General features: G+C 51.5%; 6 protein-coding genes and 1 non-coding gene across 7 annotated transcripts; 2 read left to right on the plus strand and 5 right to left on the minus strand.

Annotated features, from left to right (window-relative positions):
• Nucleotides 1-747: 747 nt before the first annotated feature.
• Nucleotides 748-2,173, plus strand: AYO20_04677 (hypothetical protein; the record flags this gene model as incomplete). Its single annotated transcript, XM_022642973.1, has 5 exons — nt 748-763; nt 816-847; nt 908-958; nt 1,021-1,238; nt 1,294-2,173. The coding sequence occupies 5 exons, from the start codon at nt 748-750 to the stop codon at nt 2,171-2,173; spliced, it is 1,197 nt and encodes a 398-aa protein (XP_022501028.1).
• A 1,871-nt stretch (nt 2,174-4,044) lies between these two features.
• Nucleotides 4,045-5,452, minus strand: AYO20_04678 (hypothetical protein; the record flags this gene model as incomplete). The annotated part of the gene is made up of 4 exons (XM_022642974.1): nt 4,045-4,958; nt 5,027-5,139; nt 5,203-5,384; nt 5,441-5,452. The coding sequence occupies 4 exons, from the start codon at nt 5,450-5,452 to the stop codon at nt 4,045-4,047; spliced, it is 1,221 nt and encodes a 406-aa protein (XP_022501029.1).
• A 2,429-nt stretch (nt 5,453-7,881) lies between these two features.
• AYO20_04679 lies at nt 7,882-7,952 on the minus strand. Its single transcript has one exon. It is a non-coding gene; the product is annotated as a tRNA-Gly (tRNA).
• Nucleotides 7,953-8,358: 406 nt separating this feature from the next.
• Nucleotides 8,359-9,816, minus strand: AYO20_04680 (saccharopine dehydrogenase [NADP(+), L-glutamate-forming]; the record flags this gene model as incomplete). The annotated part of the gene is made up of 2 exons (XM_022642975.1): nt 8,359-9,623; nt 9,684-9,816. The coding sequence occupies 2 exons, from the start codon at nt 9,814-9,816 to the stop codon at nt 8,359-8,361; spliced, it is 1,398 nt and encodes a 465-aa protein (XP_022501030.1).
• Nucleotides 9,817-10,493: 677 nt separating this feature from the next.
• On the plus strand, nt 10,494-11,504 carry AYO20_04681 (hypothetical protein; the record flags this gene model as incomplete). Its single annotated transcript, XM_022642976.1, has 1 exon — nt 10,494-11,504. One exon carries the CDS (start codon nt 10,494-10,496, stop codon nt 11,502-11,504), a length of 1,011 nt encoding a protein of 336 aa, XP_022501031.1.
• A 251-nt stretch (nt 11,505-11,755) lies between these two features.
• On the minus strand, nt 11,756-12,817 carry AYO20_04682 (hypothetical protein; the record flags this gene model as incomplete). Its single annotated transcript, XM_022642977.1, has 2 exons — nt 11,756-12,671; nt 12,756-12,817. The coding sequence occupies 2 exons, from the start codon at nt 12,815-12,817 to the stop codon at nt 11,756-11,758; spliced, it is 978 nt and encodes a 325-aa protein (XP_022501032.1).
• Nucleotides 12,818-13,754: 937 nt separating this feature from the next.
• AYO20_04683 (hypothetical protein) lies at nt 13,755-15,568 on the minus strand (the record flags this gene model as incomplete). The annotated part of the gene is made up of 4 exons (XM_022642978.1): nt 13,755-14,059; nt 14,258-15,262; nt 15,313-15,431; nt 15,495-15,568. The coding sequence occupies 4 exons, from the start codon at nt 15,566-15,568 to the stop codon at nt 13,755-13,757; spliced, it is 1,503 nt and encodes a 500-aa protein (XP_022501033.1).
• Nucleotides 15,569-16,785: the final 1,217 nt, after the last annotated feature.

Consider the following 16,785-nt stretch of genomic DNA (forward strand, 5'->3'; position numbering starts at 1 on the left):
TCCATTGAGGTCACTTCCAAGTAATATTTTCTTCATTTCAGAGAGCTCGACCATAGATGGCGTATCGTGGGGTACGGCCCTGCATCGACAATAATGACCTTGTTGATAGTGCCCCATCTATTCTGATGTGTTGTGCTATGCTTCCACTGCCAAAGGGGGTTCTAGACCGAGGAGTGCTTTAACAATATAGACTCTGCGGGGCCGAAAGCTCACGAGTCGTCAGGATTAAAGACCCCACAATCCACAACTGCCGGAACATTTCGTTCCTGGCATCCCTCGCCCTCTTCGTTGGTTAAGGGGGACGAATAAAGATCTGTGAACGGAGTAGGGGTAGTTTTTGGAAGACTCTTCGGAGCTCTTTGGACGAAGTAGCTTGCCATCTTTACAGGACTGTGCCGTTCCATTTTTTTGACATGGTGGTTAGCATGTAACTCGTCCGGCGTTCACTACTTAGCTCTATCCTGGCCTGCCCCTCTACAATCTGATCCCGCCCTGAGAGCGATGGGCGTGAGGTGGCATGAACAGGACCCTGCAGCCTGACAAGTCCCGCGGCACATATTATGTAATCTGGTCAGCCCCGCGAAAATGACCTTCAGCTGATTGGTCAGTGACTTCTTGGCCTGCGCCACTTGTGACCTATTCAACAACGTCCAGCAGGAATGGTCCAAGACTACCCCTGGTTGCGTGCTGGTAATATTTTGAGCTTGATTTGAATCATCCAGGCATTCGAAGCGTTGTGCCACCACCATGGCCGACGACTCCCGTACGTTGCGCGGCAACTTCAAGTGTCCGATATGCCCTCAGCAATTTCACAGGGCTGAGCATCTCCGCCGACATCACCGATCTCGTGAGTGGCAACCTGCGTCTCCGGGTCTTATGTAGGCTAAATGCACAACAACCCAAACAGACCGTGGCGAAAAGCCGTTTACGTGCTCAGCTTGTGGCATGTCTTCAAGCCGTAAGGACGTAATTTTGAGGCACCAACGAAAGTCACATCCCTCTTTGAACTCGCCCAATGAGGCTGCTTCTGGAGGTCAGAAGTCCTGTCAGCCTGGGCGGGGCGTGATCATTTTTGATCATTTTGATACCTTGAGGATTGAGCTTGGGCTGACTTCCTCCAAGTTTCACAACAACCTGCGAAATTATCCGTACATGAAAGTATCAACCAAGATTCGCGACAGGCCGTGGACGTGGACAATCAACAACAGAGAAGCTTTGATGAAGATCCGCAATGTGCTGTGGGAACCCTGTTGCAGAAAGCTGATGACCTTTATCCCTATGATTCCGAGGAAGTCCCTTCTATCCCGACTTCTTTACCTTCACGTTCGCGTTGGTACATGCGGGCGAGCATCGAACCCCTGGATCACCTCAGGCTACCGACGCGCCGCGCAATCAGCCAAGTTATGATGGAAGTGATGACTTCAATCTAGATTTTCTGGAAGATTGGGTATTTCCCGCTACTTCGCCTCCTCCGTCTTTCTTCCTGGCACCGACGGCGACCTCACAGGGTGACCCGCCAGATAGTCACCTCGCCCAGTACCGGCAACACTACCACGGCAACATAACAGGGAGCTCGGACGAACTACTGGTCGTTGTCTCAGAAGCTGAGCTTTGCGCGGCTGAAGCCAACATCAGACTCGCGAGTGCAGGCTGTGAGCTACACGACTTCTCTTTACCTCCTCGCTATGCCGTCATTCGATACATTCGTGCCTACAGCCGCTTCTTCGAACCACACGCTCCTATCGTGCCCCTGCAAACTTTCAACATATCAGTGGCCCGTCCAATTCTCGTCTTGGCAGTCCTTTCGCTAGGAGCAATGTATTTGGATGAGGCCGAGGTTGCCTCAAATTTATTTGCTGCTGCTCGAAGACTCCTTGCTAAGCACGATGAGGACCCGGAGGTAAAAGAGGATGGTCGACATGGTAACTCGTGGGAGTTGGTCGCGAGGCTTCTAATTTGCCTATATGGGACACTGAGCAGCGATCCTTCTCTCAGAAGACATCCTAATCGATCTTTCGCAACTATAACTGACATCATTCAGGACGCAGCGCGAGATCTCGGGACGACGACATCTGAGGAGTCATGGGTGAAGTGGCTAGATCAGGAAGCCACCATCCGCTGCATTGCATGGTACGTCGTTACTGCTGCAATGTTGCATTCTTTAGAGGGTTAGGCGGTTTTCTAGATGCGCATTAGCAGCCTCGAGGTTCTACTACCAGGCCCGGAAGAACGATGGATAGCGTCGCAAGCGGCGTGGTCGACCCAAAAGCCTCATCCGCTCCCGAATATGACCATTTCTCAAGCATTACAAGATCTTCTGAATGGAAAACCAATATTGCAACCCATTAGCTCCTTTGGGCTATTGACAGTTATAGCGGCTTTACAGTGTTTTCCCCCTCTAGCCTGTTTGTTGTCCTCACCATACTAAGTACTTAAGGTGGGCTATGCCCGCGGTTTGGGCCCCTCTCTCTTGCGTTTCGATCCATGGCTAACCATGCGGGCCTTCCGTATCGCGAAGACCTAAAAAGCTTCGAAACCTGTCCTGCCAAAATCCTCCGTCCCTGAACGCTCTCAGAGGCTCGAACGAAGTCGCCGACTCCATCGCTTCTGACCCCGATAACCGAGCCATTGTCACGGTCTGCTAAGCCTTCCCTGGGATCCCACCCGTGATCCTGGGAAGCGCCAAGAGCGCACGCCTTATTCCTACTTATCGCATGCTGGGAGATGTCTTACCGACGACTCCCCCAACACTGTGGATAATTCCTGTGTTACACCTCCTGTAGCTGCCATCTATCAGTTGGCTCGCAACCTATATTCTCACATCTACCGGTGGCCTCTCTAGGAGCCCTAACAGCCATGGTCGCCTGTCCCGAGTGCGTAAAGGACCAGGTCGTCTGTTACTACAATCGCGAACAGTCCATCAAATATTCCGAACATCTCCGTCATTAACGAAAATGTGACGGCACCTTCTTAATGGAAGAATTTCGGAAAGTGGGGTGAGTAGAAAAAACCAGCTAGAAGCCGAGTCCCTAGAGACAGGGCGTCAGCTCCAAGAGTTGCCTCACAAACTCCTCGAGGCCCGGAGAGCTCTTCTTGAGATTGAATCCTGTTTTGCCGCATTGGAGTCCGAAGACCTCCAAATTCGGGATGCGCTGGTCAAAGTGAAAGAGAAATCTGTAAGACCGTGAGCGCAACAGAGGAGCACGGAGCGACGAATAGGCTGGCAGAGCTCGGTTGAAGCATCGTCATACGCCACGACGAGTCTCTACCGGTGCTCAGCCTTTCGCAGCCTTGCCAGAACCATGGCCGAGAATTCTCCCTCAGAATCTTACGGTTAGTCACGGAGGGCAATCCGATCAGTCGTCTTGCGCTTTGGTCGCCGTTATATAGTAGGAGTTCTCTGGAAGAGCTCTCACGGAGATTGCACGGCTTATTGCAGCAGCGTACGGCCGCAACCACAGGCGCAAGAGCTCGAGATTTGGATATAATAACTGCCGAGCGATAAAAGGACAGCTAGGCAACCGCATGCTCTTTTTGATCACGTGTCAGAATCCACCACGTGAGAATGCTCAGAAACGGGCACGGAGAGAAGATGTTCTGACACAACGCCTGGGGGGCTTACAGCTTACAACCGAGCAACAGGCCGTAGCCGAAGAGCAGCAGCAGACGCCTAGGAAGCCCTTGGTCAAGCTTCATCTAGTGGTTCAGATAACGAAGGTGCTGAGAGACCAGTGGTTGCGGAGCAGCAAATGCCTACCTCACGAAGCGGGAGGCAACTGCGCAAGCCCCAGTCTATAGATAGTTATCAGTTATAGCTAGAGAGGATCGCATCTGTCTCAGCTCTCTGCAACACCGGGTTGCAGTTCAGACGGTTCAGAATTGGGTGCAATATGAACAGATGAATAGGGTAGTCGTAGCACAGGTTCATGCTCGTGTGGCGTGCATACTAAGGGGACGCCTTATAGCGCCATAGTATGCACGTGACTGTGGCATGCACGTGACCTTCAACAACATACAAATGAAAGCCATCATATCAATCTATCGTCACCAAGAGAAACTCCCTTCCCACCAGCTTGTGACTCTGTCCCAGGCTTGCACCATGGTTTTGCCGAATTCAAATTTAACCGCCGCGGCTTTGGCGACGTTGAACCAAAATTCCCAATTAGCCGACCCATTGCGAGCATCGTGGATGACACCGAAAAGGTCTTCCAAAAACGAGGCTTCAGGCTTCTTCTCTTCCGTTTCTGTAGGCTCCCTGGGCTGAAGAGGCGTCTCCTGACGCTGGAAAACAACTTGAACACGGCCGTCAACAATCTCGAGCGTTCCGTCTGTGGCCGGAGCAGTGAGCGCTAGCACCGAAGCCATATTCTCCACCGGAACGCCAGCGTTGCGCTCCATCTCGAATTGCATCTCGACGGGTGGCATGTTGCCACTGTAGCGACTGTGGATGAGTTTTTTCGCTTCTTCGCACCTTCGGGCCTTGTCATCCTCATCATCAACACTCAGCGTATCATCAGACTCATTCAGGGCTCCCCCTCCGGGTATGCCGTGGTGATAAAAGTGACAACCCCGGTACGGCTCTGGAGGATGATCGAGAAGGGGGATGAACTCGACAAAATTGTCATTGAATCGCTTGAGTTCCTTCCTTATGGCCCTGGGGTGGAATTGGTCCCACTTCGTGGTTAGAATGGTAATGCGATCAAAGAAGCGAGGACCGCAAAAGCACTGTAGCCAGCGAAGAGTCTTGATCTCCGACTCGTAAACTCTGTCCCTTTTACTGTCGTGAACGTAGATGACACCAGCAAATGTCACAAAGGTACCAAGCCCAAAGAGACATCCTAGAATGTCCTCCAGAACAGTCGAATAGCTGAGATCTCCAGCCCCAAACCCAGGGGTGTCGACGAAGATGTAGTTCTCGTCCTCTATTGTTGCCACACAGATCTCGTGGGTGATTGTTCCTAGAACGGGTTGTCAGAATCGAGTGCACGCACAAATCAAAGTCGCCATGTGAGAGTTGGACACGGACCTGAGCCAAGTGTGTCACCGATAACCAGGTTCGCTCCGGTGATTTCTTTCAGCAGCGATGACTTGCCAACACCGGACTCGCCAACGACCAGTATCAGTTTCGTTCCTGCCAAACTGAAATGCGAAGAACAGTCAGCAATTCACGAAATGTGGAAAACTTCCAGGCCTCGAACGTACTTCTTCGCGACAAAGTCCACCACCGCCGCACTGGCAACGCCATGGGCCCGCTCGACGACAGTTTTGAATTTCGAGAAAGGCCACATCAGGATGCTCTTCTCATTGGACTTCTGAAGGTCTTTTCCTTTCGTCTTGGCTGATGGACCCTCATCCTCCTCAGCCTTGAACGCTTCCAAGGTATCCTGAAGGTCCTGTTAATCTGGCAATTGATTTTCAGCGCATGAGCATGGTAGCATACAGCATCTTCCATAATTTGCTTTTGCAATGCGAAATGGACTAGCTAATTGATAGTAGTAGTTGAGTTGGCCGTCGCTCTACGTTGAGGCAAAGATCAGAAGAGATGGCGAGTCAGGGTTCTTTCAAGATCTTATCAACAAGGACTTAATCCAAGACAGCGAACCGCTCCAGATTGGCACTTAGATGCCCAGTATCATGTGTGCGGATAACCCGGACCTCCTTATCTGCGACTTTTTGCCCAGAATACGAGCTGCGGCTGAGTCTCTTCAACTTGTTCATCGAAGCCGTCTCGCTAGCCTTGCTGCCGGCACTTCTTTAATGACGTCTTCCTAAGAAACCAGGCGCTCTCGTGCGTAAAGCTTCCTGCAGCGCTCATAGAGATTGTCACAATTGGAACGACGCCTGACCCTACTCGGTAAACTGAGCCTCAATCCCCAGCGATGCGTTGGCAAAGAGTGCAGCCTTTAACCAAAGGAAGTATGGTGGCTGCCTTCCGAACTTCATCACAAACTGCTCCCCGCACTTCAGAAAAGTAGCCTTGAGGCAACTGGCAACAATACTTGAGGAAGGATTCGAGGTAAAATAACTCTCTCCAGGAGTCCGACTGAAGCCTTGCTGACTCGACGCGCACATTTGCTCCTGCACCCAGGCACGCGCCTCGAGGCAAAATGGATAAAGAAGTGCTCCAGCCTTGGACAAATTGTATTCCTGGAACGTTGCCTGGCTTTTGCCTGATTCTGCCTCAGCAACTTCGAGTTCCTCGCCCAATATTCCTTGCTAGTGGGGACCTTTTTTAGCTGTGGCTACTGCCCGTCTTGTCTTGCGAGCCTAATCGGATGCTTATTTTGGCTCGTGTTCAATTTGCCTCAGATCAAGGCGGGCCTCATTTTCGCCAAAGGTTGGGATCAGGCACGCCTGACACTCGTCCAAGCGCGCTTGATATTGGAAGGCCCCTGACAACGTATGTAAATCTCACCTATCAGCCCAACCTGATAATTTTTCTCGCGCTTGCTGTTTTGATTGATATATTTTGTCTTTTCCCATCACGGGAGCCGTTAGGTAGACCAAATAGCGGATGCTCGGGATCCTCACGACTTCACATGGCGCGAACCCTCTTTCGGCCAGAAAGAAACATGACTAACTGGACCTGCTGCTTGGGATGGCGCAGGCAGTTTGAACCGTTGGTGCAAGGCTAAACCTGCAGCGATTTGTTGGACCACGATGTCCAAACCTTCGTGATGTTCCACCATTCGCTTTCCTCATCCCCAAGCCACGATACGCAGGCGGTCTATATTGAGATCTATCACCAATCAACGGGTTTTGAGAACCGTAAATGCCAACCTAACTGGCTTAGATGGGCTCAGCCTCATGGCTGCTACCTAATTATCAGCCTTTTCATCACCGACTTCCCCAAGCCTTTCTACTCTTCTGACTCCTGGTTACCCCGGAATGATACTTTATATCTTTCGGCATCGATTGAATCGACCACTGTCCTCCTCATGATATCAATCGCTAGGCCCTAAGATCTATGTCAAATATGCCTAATCAGGCCGCCGCGACGAATGCACCGTCCCGTGCTTTGGACAAAAGACGAAATTGGACTTCCATTATTATGTCAAGCGTTTTTGGTGGAGCCGTGGCTGTCATCGCCGCTCCCACTGTCGCCGCCCTTATGCCTATAGGAGCGCTGGGCTTCATCGCTGGGACAACCGCATACGCGGTGCCGCCATGCTACTCAGACGGACGGCTGAGGTGCCTAGCCGCCTGAGAGAAGTGCAAAAGCTAGCCCCGTGTATGCGATGCTTTTCTTTTTAAGGAGTCTAGTACGTAGCCTGTGTTCTGCGCACTGCGCGGACTCGAGCTGCATCTATTCTTTTGAAGCGTAGTACCTCCGGTGGGCTTCGGTCTTCGCACTACCCAAGTCGAGGTTAGGGAGCCTAATCTAGCTCCTTTCGTTCAACTACCTCGATACTCGTGAAAGGTTCAGCAGGTAACAGCTTAGCCCGAAAGGGGGCCTCGTGAGTGCGTCAAGTATAACCGAGCGGCAGGGTCTGGAATATGGCTGTTCCGAGCTTTGAAACGCCGAAAACTTGGAACCCGGGGCCAAGTTATGGGCCCGTTCACGTACTCAGGGTTATACTAAAGCTACTCATGGTAAGCCTCAGGGCTCGCTAAGCGGTGCTCAGGATGGCACAGCCACGGCTCAGAATTGGTCTGTGACGACTCACGTTAAATGGCGAGATGCTCAGGCCTCGAAATGGACATGGACTTTGGAGAGGTCAAGATTCGCCACTGAGTATAGTGGTATTCGACACGTCAGCACGAGATATTCCTCGCCTTAGTCCAAAAAAAAATAACAAGGAAATCGAAAAGAGAGCGTTCAAGATTTTCAAAGAAAAAGAACCAATGTCAAAAATAGCAAAAACAATGACTGTTTTGGGCTGCGTGAACCGCGACTCGAACGCGGGCCTCGAGCATGGGAAGCTCGAATTCTACCCTTAAACTATTCACGCGAATCTGGGTGATATCACAGGTAAAATTTATAATTATAATATATATTTCTACTTTTTTAGTGGGTCTAGCTGGGGCTGCTCTGGGTGCTAATTGGTGCTTGACCGCCTAATACTTGGCACTCCCAGGCCGATGGGTGCCATCCAAGCACATCTTCTTACATTTCAGATATTACCACAGGTTGACAATTAAATCAGCCCACAATACTAAGTCTGCTACTTCAGCCACAGTCGTAACCGGATACGTGTGAGCTATTACAACAAAACCTGATAAAAGACATGCTTTTCCTGTTTTCCTATGTCTATCTCGTTTGAATCTTGGTTCAAGTTCTCGTAAAGCATCCCCCAACTGAGACCACCCGTTGCAATCAACACTCGCGCCGGGTTACAGAACACAAATACTTCTGCCCTATTCGAGCGTCTTCTCAGTCAAGAAGATTCCATACTTCTCCTTCAACTCCGTCAGAATGGGCCCCGCCAACTCCCACTTCAGCGGTGCGAGGATGCCCCTCTCCTTGATTCTTCCGTCCAGCACCATCAAACAGGCCAATCCGCACGGGACACCAACCAATTTCGCCATAGAGCTGTATCCGTTCGGGTCACCATAATCACAAAGAGTGCTCGTCCTGGTCTCTCGGGATCCGTCTTTGTGCTCGATCTCGAATTTATGCTGCAGCATGACCATGTCTCTCTCGCCCTTTTCGTACTGCATCTTCTCTTCGAGTGTGGCACAGAGTGTATCAAGTGGGTTGCCTCGCGGTGTGATGGGTGTCTCTGAAAACAGGCCAAGCCATTTGATTCCTGAGATGATACGTTGTTTCTCTGGTGTATCCTTGAAAGTCGTCTTGGAGCTGATTGCCCACGAAAGATCCGACTCCTTGCTGCTGGTCGCGCCAATGATTTTCTGCGTCGCCTCCGCCCAGGTTATTGGCTTCTTGTCAGCAGACGGCTTAAGGAAAGGCTGCTCTTCTTCCGACAGAAAGCCGATATCGACCAGCACCTTGACGAATTCCGGGAAGCCTTGGTACCGCAGCGTACCACGGATTACAGTCTGGGCTTCTGGGATGCTGTATTTTTCTCGGTAGGGGGTCGAGTCTCTGTTGGGATATGCCACGAACGCGAAGCCCGGGTAGATGAAGTAAGGCTTTGCACTGCTCATAAGCTCTGGTCCAGCGATTTCCTTGACGGAGCCATCCTCGTAGAACTTGGCCGAGTTACGGAGGGCTAGCAGGACCCCTCGACTTGACCAGGAGAATTTGTACCCTAGAGGGTTGTCGCTGGCTTCCGGAGCCGGCAGCCCACCGCAGTATGAAAGAAAAGACTTGATCTTGCCACCGGCCTTGTGAACCTCTTCGATGGTCTTCACGGCGTAGAGATGGTCGATGCCCGGATCCAGACCGATCTCGTTCATGACCGTAATGCCCGCTTCCTTGACCTGATCTTCCAACTCCAACATGGCCGGGGAAACGTAGCTGGTGGTGACGACATTCTTCTTCTTCCGGATCGCGGACTTGATAATGGTCGCGTGGAAGGTGTATGGGATGAGACTGATGGCAAGGTCGGTTTTGGCCATCTCGGCGTCGAGAGCCTCTTCATTGGTGACATCGAGGGAGATTGGCCGCGTGTTCTTGATACCTTCGCATAGTTTCTTTGCACTTTCGAGCGTGCGGCATGCTACAATTGACGTTAGTCAAGACACCTCTGATTTGTTCTAGAAACTCAAAAGTCACTGACCGACGGTAACCTCAACACCGGCATTTGCGAGGATCTCGACGGTGGGTTTTGTGACGAATCCTGCGCCGAGAAGAAGGGCTTTTTGGGAAGAATAGCCCAATTTGGACTGGATGGTGGTGATGAGCGATGCCATACTGAAGGAGCAAAAGGGATCAACTTCTCGCCTGATTATGTGTGTGTGAAGTGGTCTTGCTGAAGGAGGAAATGAGTCAACCGACAGTCCCCAGAGATTTCTTTCAATTCGACCCAGAAAATTGCAACAACCCGCGCCCGCCGATTGCGGAGTTGAGCGAAACACCCCAGAAGCCCCTCCATTATCGCCACGTGAAGATAGACTAAATACATATTACACCTCGGGTACCTTGTGCCTATACCGTATCAGATCGTCGCCCTATCTCCCATTCTGCTTGGAGATCTAGCAACAACTGGTGAGATTCTCCGTCGCTTGGCCCAGGAGGAATCGAGGGCATCATCCGTGACATCAAACATCATCTCACAGACTACTGCCTGACAAACGTGTGAGATTTTCCTGTGGTTCGCATAGGTATGGACCTAGTAGGTAAAAGGGTCGTTTACGGGCAACTGATCAACGCAGGTAACAAAGGATGTTGTCTCGCAATCAATCAATGGTAAAACCCCGACTTCATTGCTGCCCACATGGCCTCGCTTCTCCGCGCCCTTCTCTCATGTCTCCACACTATTTCCCAAGGTTCGAAAGGATATTGACCCAGCATCTCCCCCCTCCCCTGCTCAAATCCTCTCCCGCTCGATCCTTGTCGAACACCACCAGTCTATTTCCCCGTTCCAGAGATGGCGGTCCCTCTGCTCGTGAGGCTACAGTCCTACTTTGATCCTCTTGTCCTTCTCGGCATCTCCATTGCCTACCTGCCCCTAACGCTACTCTCTCACCCACTGCTGTTCGTGACATCTCCCTCGTCCTTCCGCTCAAAATGGTTCGAGAACTTCTGGCGCGTCGTGGGCCCGAAGATGGCCGCCACGGAAACCCAGATCAACCACATTGAAGAAGTGCTTTCCCGCGCCAGCGGAAAGGTCCTCGAGCTGGGTCCAGGGGGAGGCGACCAAATGTTCCACTACAAGCCTGGGCAGATCGAGGTGCTGTACTGCGCCGAACCGAACGTCTTCTTGCATGAGAAACTCCGTGGAGCCGCCGAGAAGCATGGACTCGGGAAAAAGCTGGTCGCCCTCGAAGCGGGAGCCCAACCGGGCAGTCTCCTGCCCGCGCTCAAGAAGGCCGGGGTAATCCCCAGCACGGCCTCGACTCTCCCTGAGAACGGTGTATTCGACACCATCGTCGCCATCAAGAGTCTCTGCTCGGCGCCCCAGAAACAGCTGGCTGCCACGGTCGCGGTCGTCCAGGCCTTGCTCAAACCCGGCGGCGAGTTCCTGTTCTTCGAGCACGTCGAGAACAACGCCGACTACATCACCAAGTCCTACGCGTGGCTGATTGACTGGATCTGGCCTGTCTTTATGGGTGGGTGTCGGGTTGATGGGAAGATTGACAAAGTTGTGCTGGGGATGGGCGGCTGGGATGAACGGAAGGTCGTCACCACAGGTGAATTCCAGGGTTACGAGGTACGAAAATGCTTTCCAGAGACCATCAAGCCCCCGCCTCCTAACCCTGGGATTTTGACAATCGAGCCCGATTTCACGTTGTCAATACTAACATTCGAACGCCCTATAGGTCTTCAGATACGTCAAGGGAGTCTGCCGCAAGGCTTGACGAGGTTGGCCGCCAACCCTTTGCCCAGCAGTACTTCTCGCAAAAGTCATCCGCAAAGTGTGTCTAACGCGGGGTTTTAAGGCAATCTGGAGTCCAAGACTTGAAACCAGCAGAGTGGCATCTATGATGAGCTCAGTCCATGTTGATGTGGTTCCTGTACGACGCTTGCGCCGGCTGAAGAAATGTCATTAGTTACAACATCAAGATCTAGTCTCGTACGTTGCACATGTTGGATTTTGTCCTTTTGTCCTTGAGGTCAAGGGATCATGAATGCTCAAACTCCATGGCCTTGCGATGTATAAAACTCCATTCAGTTCGCGCAAAGGCCCCCCTAGGCCAACACCGTCTCCTTCAATGGCAGCTCGGTCTCGTATTCAATCTCCACCCGGCCGCGAGGCTTCTTCTGTGGCTTTGGCGGTTGTTTTGTGTGGCGCTTCCTCTTCTTGCCTGACGCATCGTCTCCGGCCTCGTCCTCGTCGCTGTCTTCGCTCTCGTCTTCGTCCTCTCCGGACTCTTCAGTGAACTCTCCGTCTTCTTCGTCAGGGCTCTCTCCTCCGAGCCAGTCGTCAAAGTCCTCCATCTCCCGCTCCAATTCGTCCTCGCTCTCGTCCAAATCGGAAACGTACTCCACCTCTGCCTCGATTTCTTCGTTCTCGTCCTCTTCCAACTCTTCATCCAGCAGCTCTTCACCTTTTTCCTTCCTCTCCAGACCTCTCAGTACCTTTCTCCACAGGCCTTCTTCGATATTAAGCGGCCGGTCACCGTATGCGCCGCTCGTCAGCCGCTCCATAAGTTCCCGTTCGATCTCCCTCTCCACCTTCGCCGCACTCTCTGCTTTCCGTTCCCGGGTCTCCTCCCTCCTCCGGACCTTTGGCGCCAGTCTACTGACGTTCTTCTCGCCCAGTCTCACATCTTCCTTTTCGATTTTTCTTTCGCGGATCTTGACTTGCGTCAATCTCGTGAGCCTCTGTTTGCATTTGTGGATGTAGAATTTGGGCCAGTATTGCAATTTCTCGTCGAGGGCCAAGAGCGCCTTTCCATAGTTGTTGGGCAGACGGATCTTTTCCCACCACTTCGAAGGCAGGTGGTTGCGTTCGGGGGTCTTGATGAACAGGCAGAGGGCACCGCTCTGAGGGTCCGGTCGGACGGTGGCATAGCGGGAATTGGCGAGTGGGCAGGACTGCCGGTTGCAGAACCCGGTCAGGTTGTACTCATTGCGACAAAAGGTCTGATCTTTGCTGCTCAGTCTGTTTTTTTCTTCCGGTTAGCAACAATCCCAAAGCGCTTTCAAGTCGTTCATATCTGCGAGAGAAAAAAAGAGACAGGCTTACTTTAACTTGAACGAGCAGAATTGCTGGTTGATCACCTGCCATACAATCTCGTCCGACGACATTTGTTGCGAAGTTGCGAGAGGAGGAGAGGAATAGCAGCAGAGACCCAAAAAAGTGAGGCGGCGGTGGCTGTTCTGGCAAGCGCCCAAAAGATTGCAGAGGCCAAAAATTTCGAGTTGGACAGTAGGCAAACCTGCCAAGAATATTTCTTATCGCTTATCAGAGTTTGGCATGTTTGATAGATTTGTTTCTAATTCCTCCCACTCAATAGGTAGACGTTCGTCCCCTTTGTGTCATACTTTGTTAGAATTGTGCTTCGCTAGGTTAGAAATACTTTCATATTCACCCCCGTCTTCGTTGACGTCTGTGTTTACCGGAACTATCGGCATCTATTCTTGATAACATTCCTGCTAATGAAGTATTATGAACATATGGAACGTGGGGAAACCAGAGGGACAAATATATCCTGTGTCGGATACTTCTGTCCCTGTATACGACGTAGAATGCAGTCCTGTAAATGTTCTAAGGCCTACAAGTCGGTTCATATTTGGCAAATAAGCCCGTGTAGGCCAAGTGTCTGCACGAGCAGCATGATTATTGCTTATAGAGTTAGCCGAAACGCTCACCTTTGGAACGATCAAGCAGCTTCACGATGCATGTAAAGGATCTGTGAATCATTGTAGGCAAGCAAAGAGTAAGAGGAATCCCATGGTGGCCATCAGGACTCAGAGTTTCCCCATGCATTGGAGAACTCTCACGGAATCCTGATTTTTTACCACGTAACACTCTTTGCTTCTCGTCAGGAACAAGAGCGGAACGGTGGTGATACCCTTGAACGTTAAAGCAGTGTCGAAAGGGTCAATATGGTTCAATGGCTGTTTGAGTGGTTGTGTCAGCAACATCTGCAGCAGCGGCCAGAACAATGCGGAAGCTCCAGCTAGTCCTCGGCAGGAAGTATACTGTGTTAATCTTCGACTTCTGTGTCCCGTTCTTCGAACCTCAGAAACGTGCTGGCCGAGCAGCCTCTGGCCCCAGGATTTTCTGCCAAGCGTCATTGACTGCATGAAGTATACCATCATCAAAGGCAAGCTCTTGCGGTCTGGGTGGAAACACAATGACCCCTGGTTGCTCCCCGGACAGAGGGGTATTCAAAGTTGAATCTATAGCAGGTCCCAAAGCTCGATACGAGAGCGACCACAACAGCGAATCTTTTGCGCCGACAGTGTCGAGGAATGCCTTCACAGCAGTTTCAAGCCGGCTTCTGGAGGTGGAGTCTTCAGAAACAACTGAGGCATAGATGAGACCTGGTCAAGAGCAAGTTAGCAATTTCTCTGTTGCGCGAAGAATAAGAATTCGAATCAGAGAGAATTGAGAGGGTTTCCAGATCAGGTTGTCAGAGGGTAGTTATCAGCAAAGCACATGATGCTCAGGCAATGTAGATAAGTATTCGATGTTGGATCATCACGGAAGCAGATAAGACAGCGAGAAGGATAAGAACTTACATTGACCAGCAGGACATTCTCCTGTGTCCTCTGAGTGAATCTGCAGATAAACAGGATCCTTGTCATGCTCGGGAGCACCATCATCGGCCAGAACAACCGTCACTGCGGGGACAGGGCCATTGTCTGATGTTGGTGGAAACATTGATTTTAACGGGTGCGCAATGATGTTGATAGACCTCCAGGTAGTGCAGAACGAGGCCACTGTTTCCACGGCGTCTTTCGAAGTGGGAACATCATCGTTGGTGCCAGCGACATACCGAGTCCGAATCCGGGTGCCGTCGGAAAGTGTGCATTCAATGATTGGTATATCTCCGCCAGCTGCACTGTCGAGATCAGATATATTACCCGGCTCACTCAGAGCCTGTAGGGCATGTCCCAGGAGATACACGCCTCCGCCCACAGCGTTGGCACGACAGGCAACTTGTGAGATTTCTGCAGTGCCGCCATACTTTGCAACGACCCCGCCAAAGCCTTGACCGAAATGTCCCATAGACCTCATATGTCTCCTGATCCTGGCGAGGGCCTTGTCGAAAGGAATTGAGTCCGCAGCAACAGGAGACAGCGCGAGTGCCACCAACGGAGTCTGCAGGGAATCAGGAATTCTGAACTTTGTCGACAAAGCAGTCCCTAGCGATATCGTAGCATTGTCTTCGTCTGAGGGGGTTGTCGATTCCTCCTCCTGTTGCATAACATATCTCAAGAACTTCATCAGGCCACGTTTGTCCTTCATTGACAGTGATTCATCATTGAACACATCCTCGCGGGTGCTGGGAATCTTCTGCAATTTACCATTACCCAGTACCCATAAAGATCCAACGGCAAGGAACTCCAGTTGGGTGTGAATCTGTGACGAGACCAGGTAGGGAAGAAACTCGGATTTGGCATAGATGATTTGAGGGTTCAAGCTTAGGGTATACGAGCGGGAGGGTCCAAGTGCAGAGGTTGACCCAGATCCGCCGTCGGCATAGCTCGTTATGGAGGCATCTTTGAATACTGTGCTTTGAACTGCGAGATCATCAGTGCTGATGCCAACCTCAGAGTGCAGTTGTGCGCACACTGCCGCAAGTCTTCGACCCAGCCCTGGGCGTCGTCGAGACTCAAACCGGCGTCATCACCTCCATAATAAGAATGGCGATCGACGTGCAAGATCTTCTTGTCCGAGCGGGAAAGGGCCCTGGAGACGAACGCTTTGTCAGTCAGTTAAGGCCGCAGTTGAAGCAGGGTGAGAGAAACATACAACGCCAGAAGCGACTGGGGGATGCTAGTCCCAGCTATGACAACATCCCAGTCTTCGTCACTCAGGCTCTCCATGCTAGCTGTCGAGAGATTGCAGAAAGCGACTGAAGAATGTACAAGTAGTAATAACACGGAGGTGAGAATTTCAGAGGAAGTTTTGTCCAGAGATCAGATAGTGTTTGGGGAGAAACATTTTGGCAACTTTGCCGAGACGCCCAACACGACTCAATTGCGCCTAGCCAAATAGAGCCTGCAGTACACATTGCCCCGTATATCTCGGTCGAGCTCCTAAAACTGCGTTGTCTATACCTGTGTGTACAGGATTGAGGGGCACGAGGGTCAGCATCGTGACCTTCTGCGACCTTACTAGAAAAGATGTATCTCACCCACATTGTTGAAAGCCTTTCTCCACACAGTCCGTCCAGCTCCCTAGCTCCTCTAAATGCCTCCAGCGGATCTTAGCCCTTTCTTCGGCGCCGACGAATATTCTCGACATCACCTGAGCAGCGATCTACATGACTTCCGACTCTAACTCCTCCTTGGACTCAGCGTGGAGGCCCTATCTCCAACTGGGCCAAGACTCTGGAGGACGCAGTCTCTGTAAGTTCGGATGTGGCGGCATCAACCAGCCTCTACCACCTACACGCCGAGGGGCGACGAGACATTCTGAGAAGTCATGAAACAGACGATGAAGTGGCTTTGTCTTGAAGGGCCTAGGCATGTTGGCGGCAGAGAAGACCGGGCGGAGGGCAGGTCTTGCTGATATATGGGGTATGGAGCGGACTTGTCTCGAGACTCCCTCCTGTCCAACAACGGCGGATGCTAACCTGGTTCAACTACTGCTTCTCACCTCCACCCTCGTTCACCTTCTTGCGTCCACCCCAGATCTCCAACTACTCACCCGCAGAAACCCCAATTTAGTCCTCAAGCAGCCCCGCGAGTACGACCCGTCAAGTCGGTTTGCTGACTCGGGTTAATCTGACGGGTGGTATTTGCTTATAGTTTGACATTTACGCTCTAATACTTACCGACGCAACTCTATTGAGGCGCCCTACCCCGACCGGTACCCTCCACATTCTGCCCCACGATCTCGGAAGCCCCATCTTTACCTAAGCACAAAAGACGGATTTCGACCATCGTTGTGGAGGAAGACTCTTAGAACCAGCGCAGAGGGAGATATCTATACGCAGTAAACACCAAGCGAAGTGTGTCTCCCAAAAATCAGTCTACTCTCCGTTGAGCAGGACAGACACCTGGTTACCATCAACACGACCACTGCACCCTCACAATCC

Source organism: Fonsecaea nubica (genome assembly GCF_001646965.1).
Source record: "Fonsecaea nubica strain CBS 269.64 chromosome Unknown Scaff25, whole genome shotgun sequence".
NCBI classification, from domain to species: Eukaryota; Fungi; Ascomycota; class Eurotiomycetes; order Chaetothyriales; family Herpotrichiellaceae; genus Fonsecaea; species Fonsecaea nubica.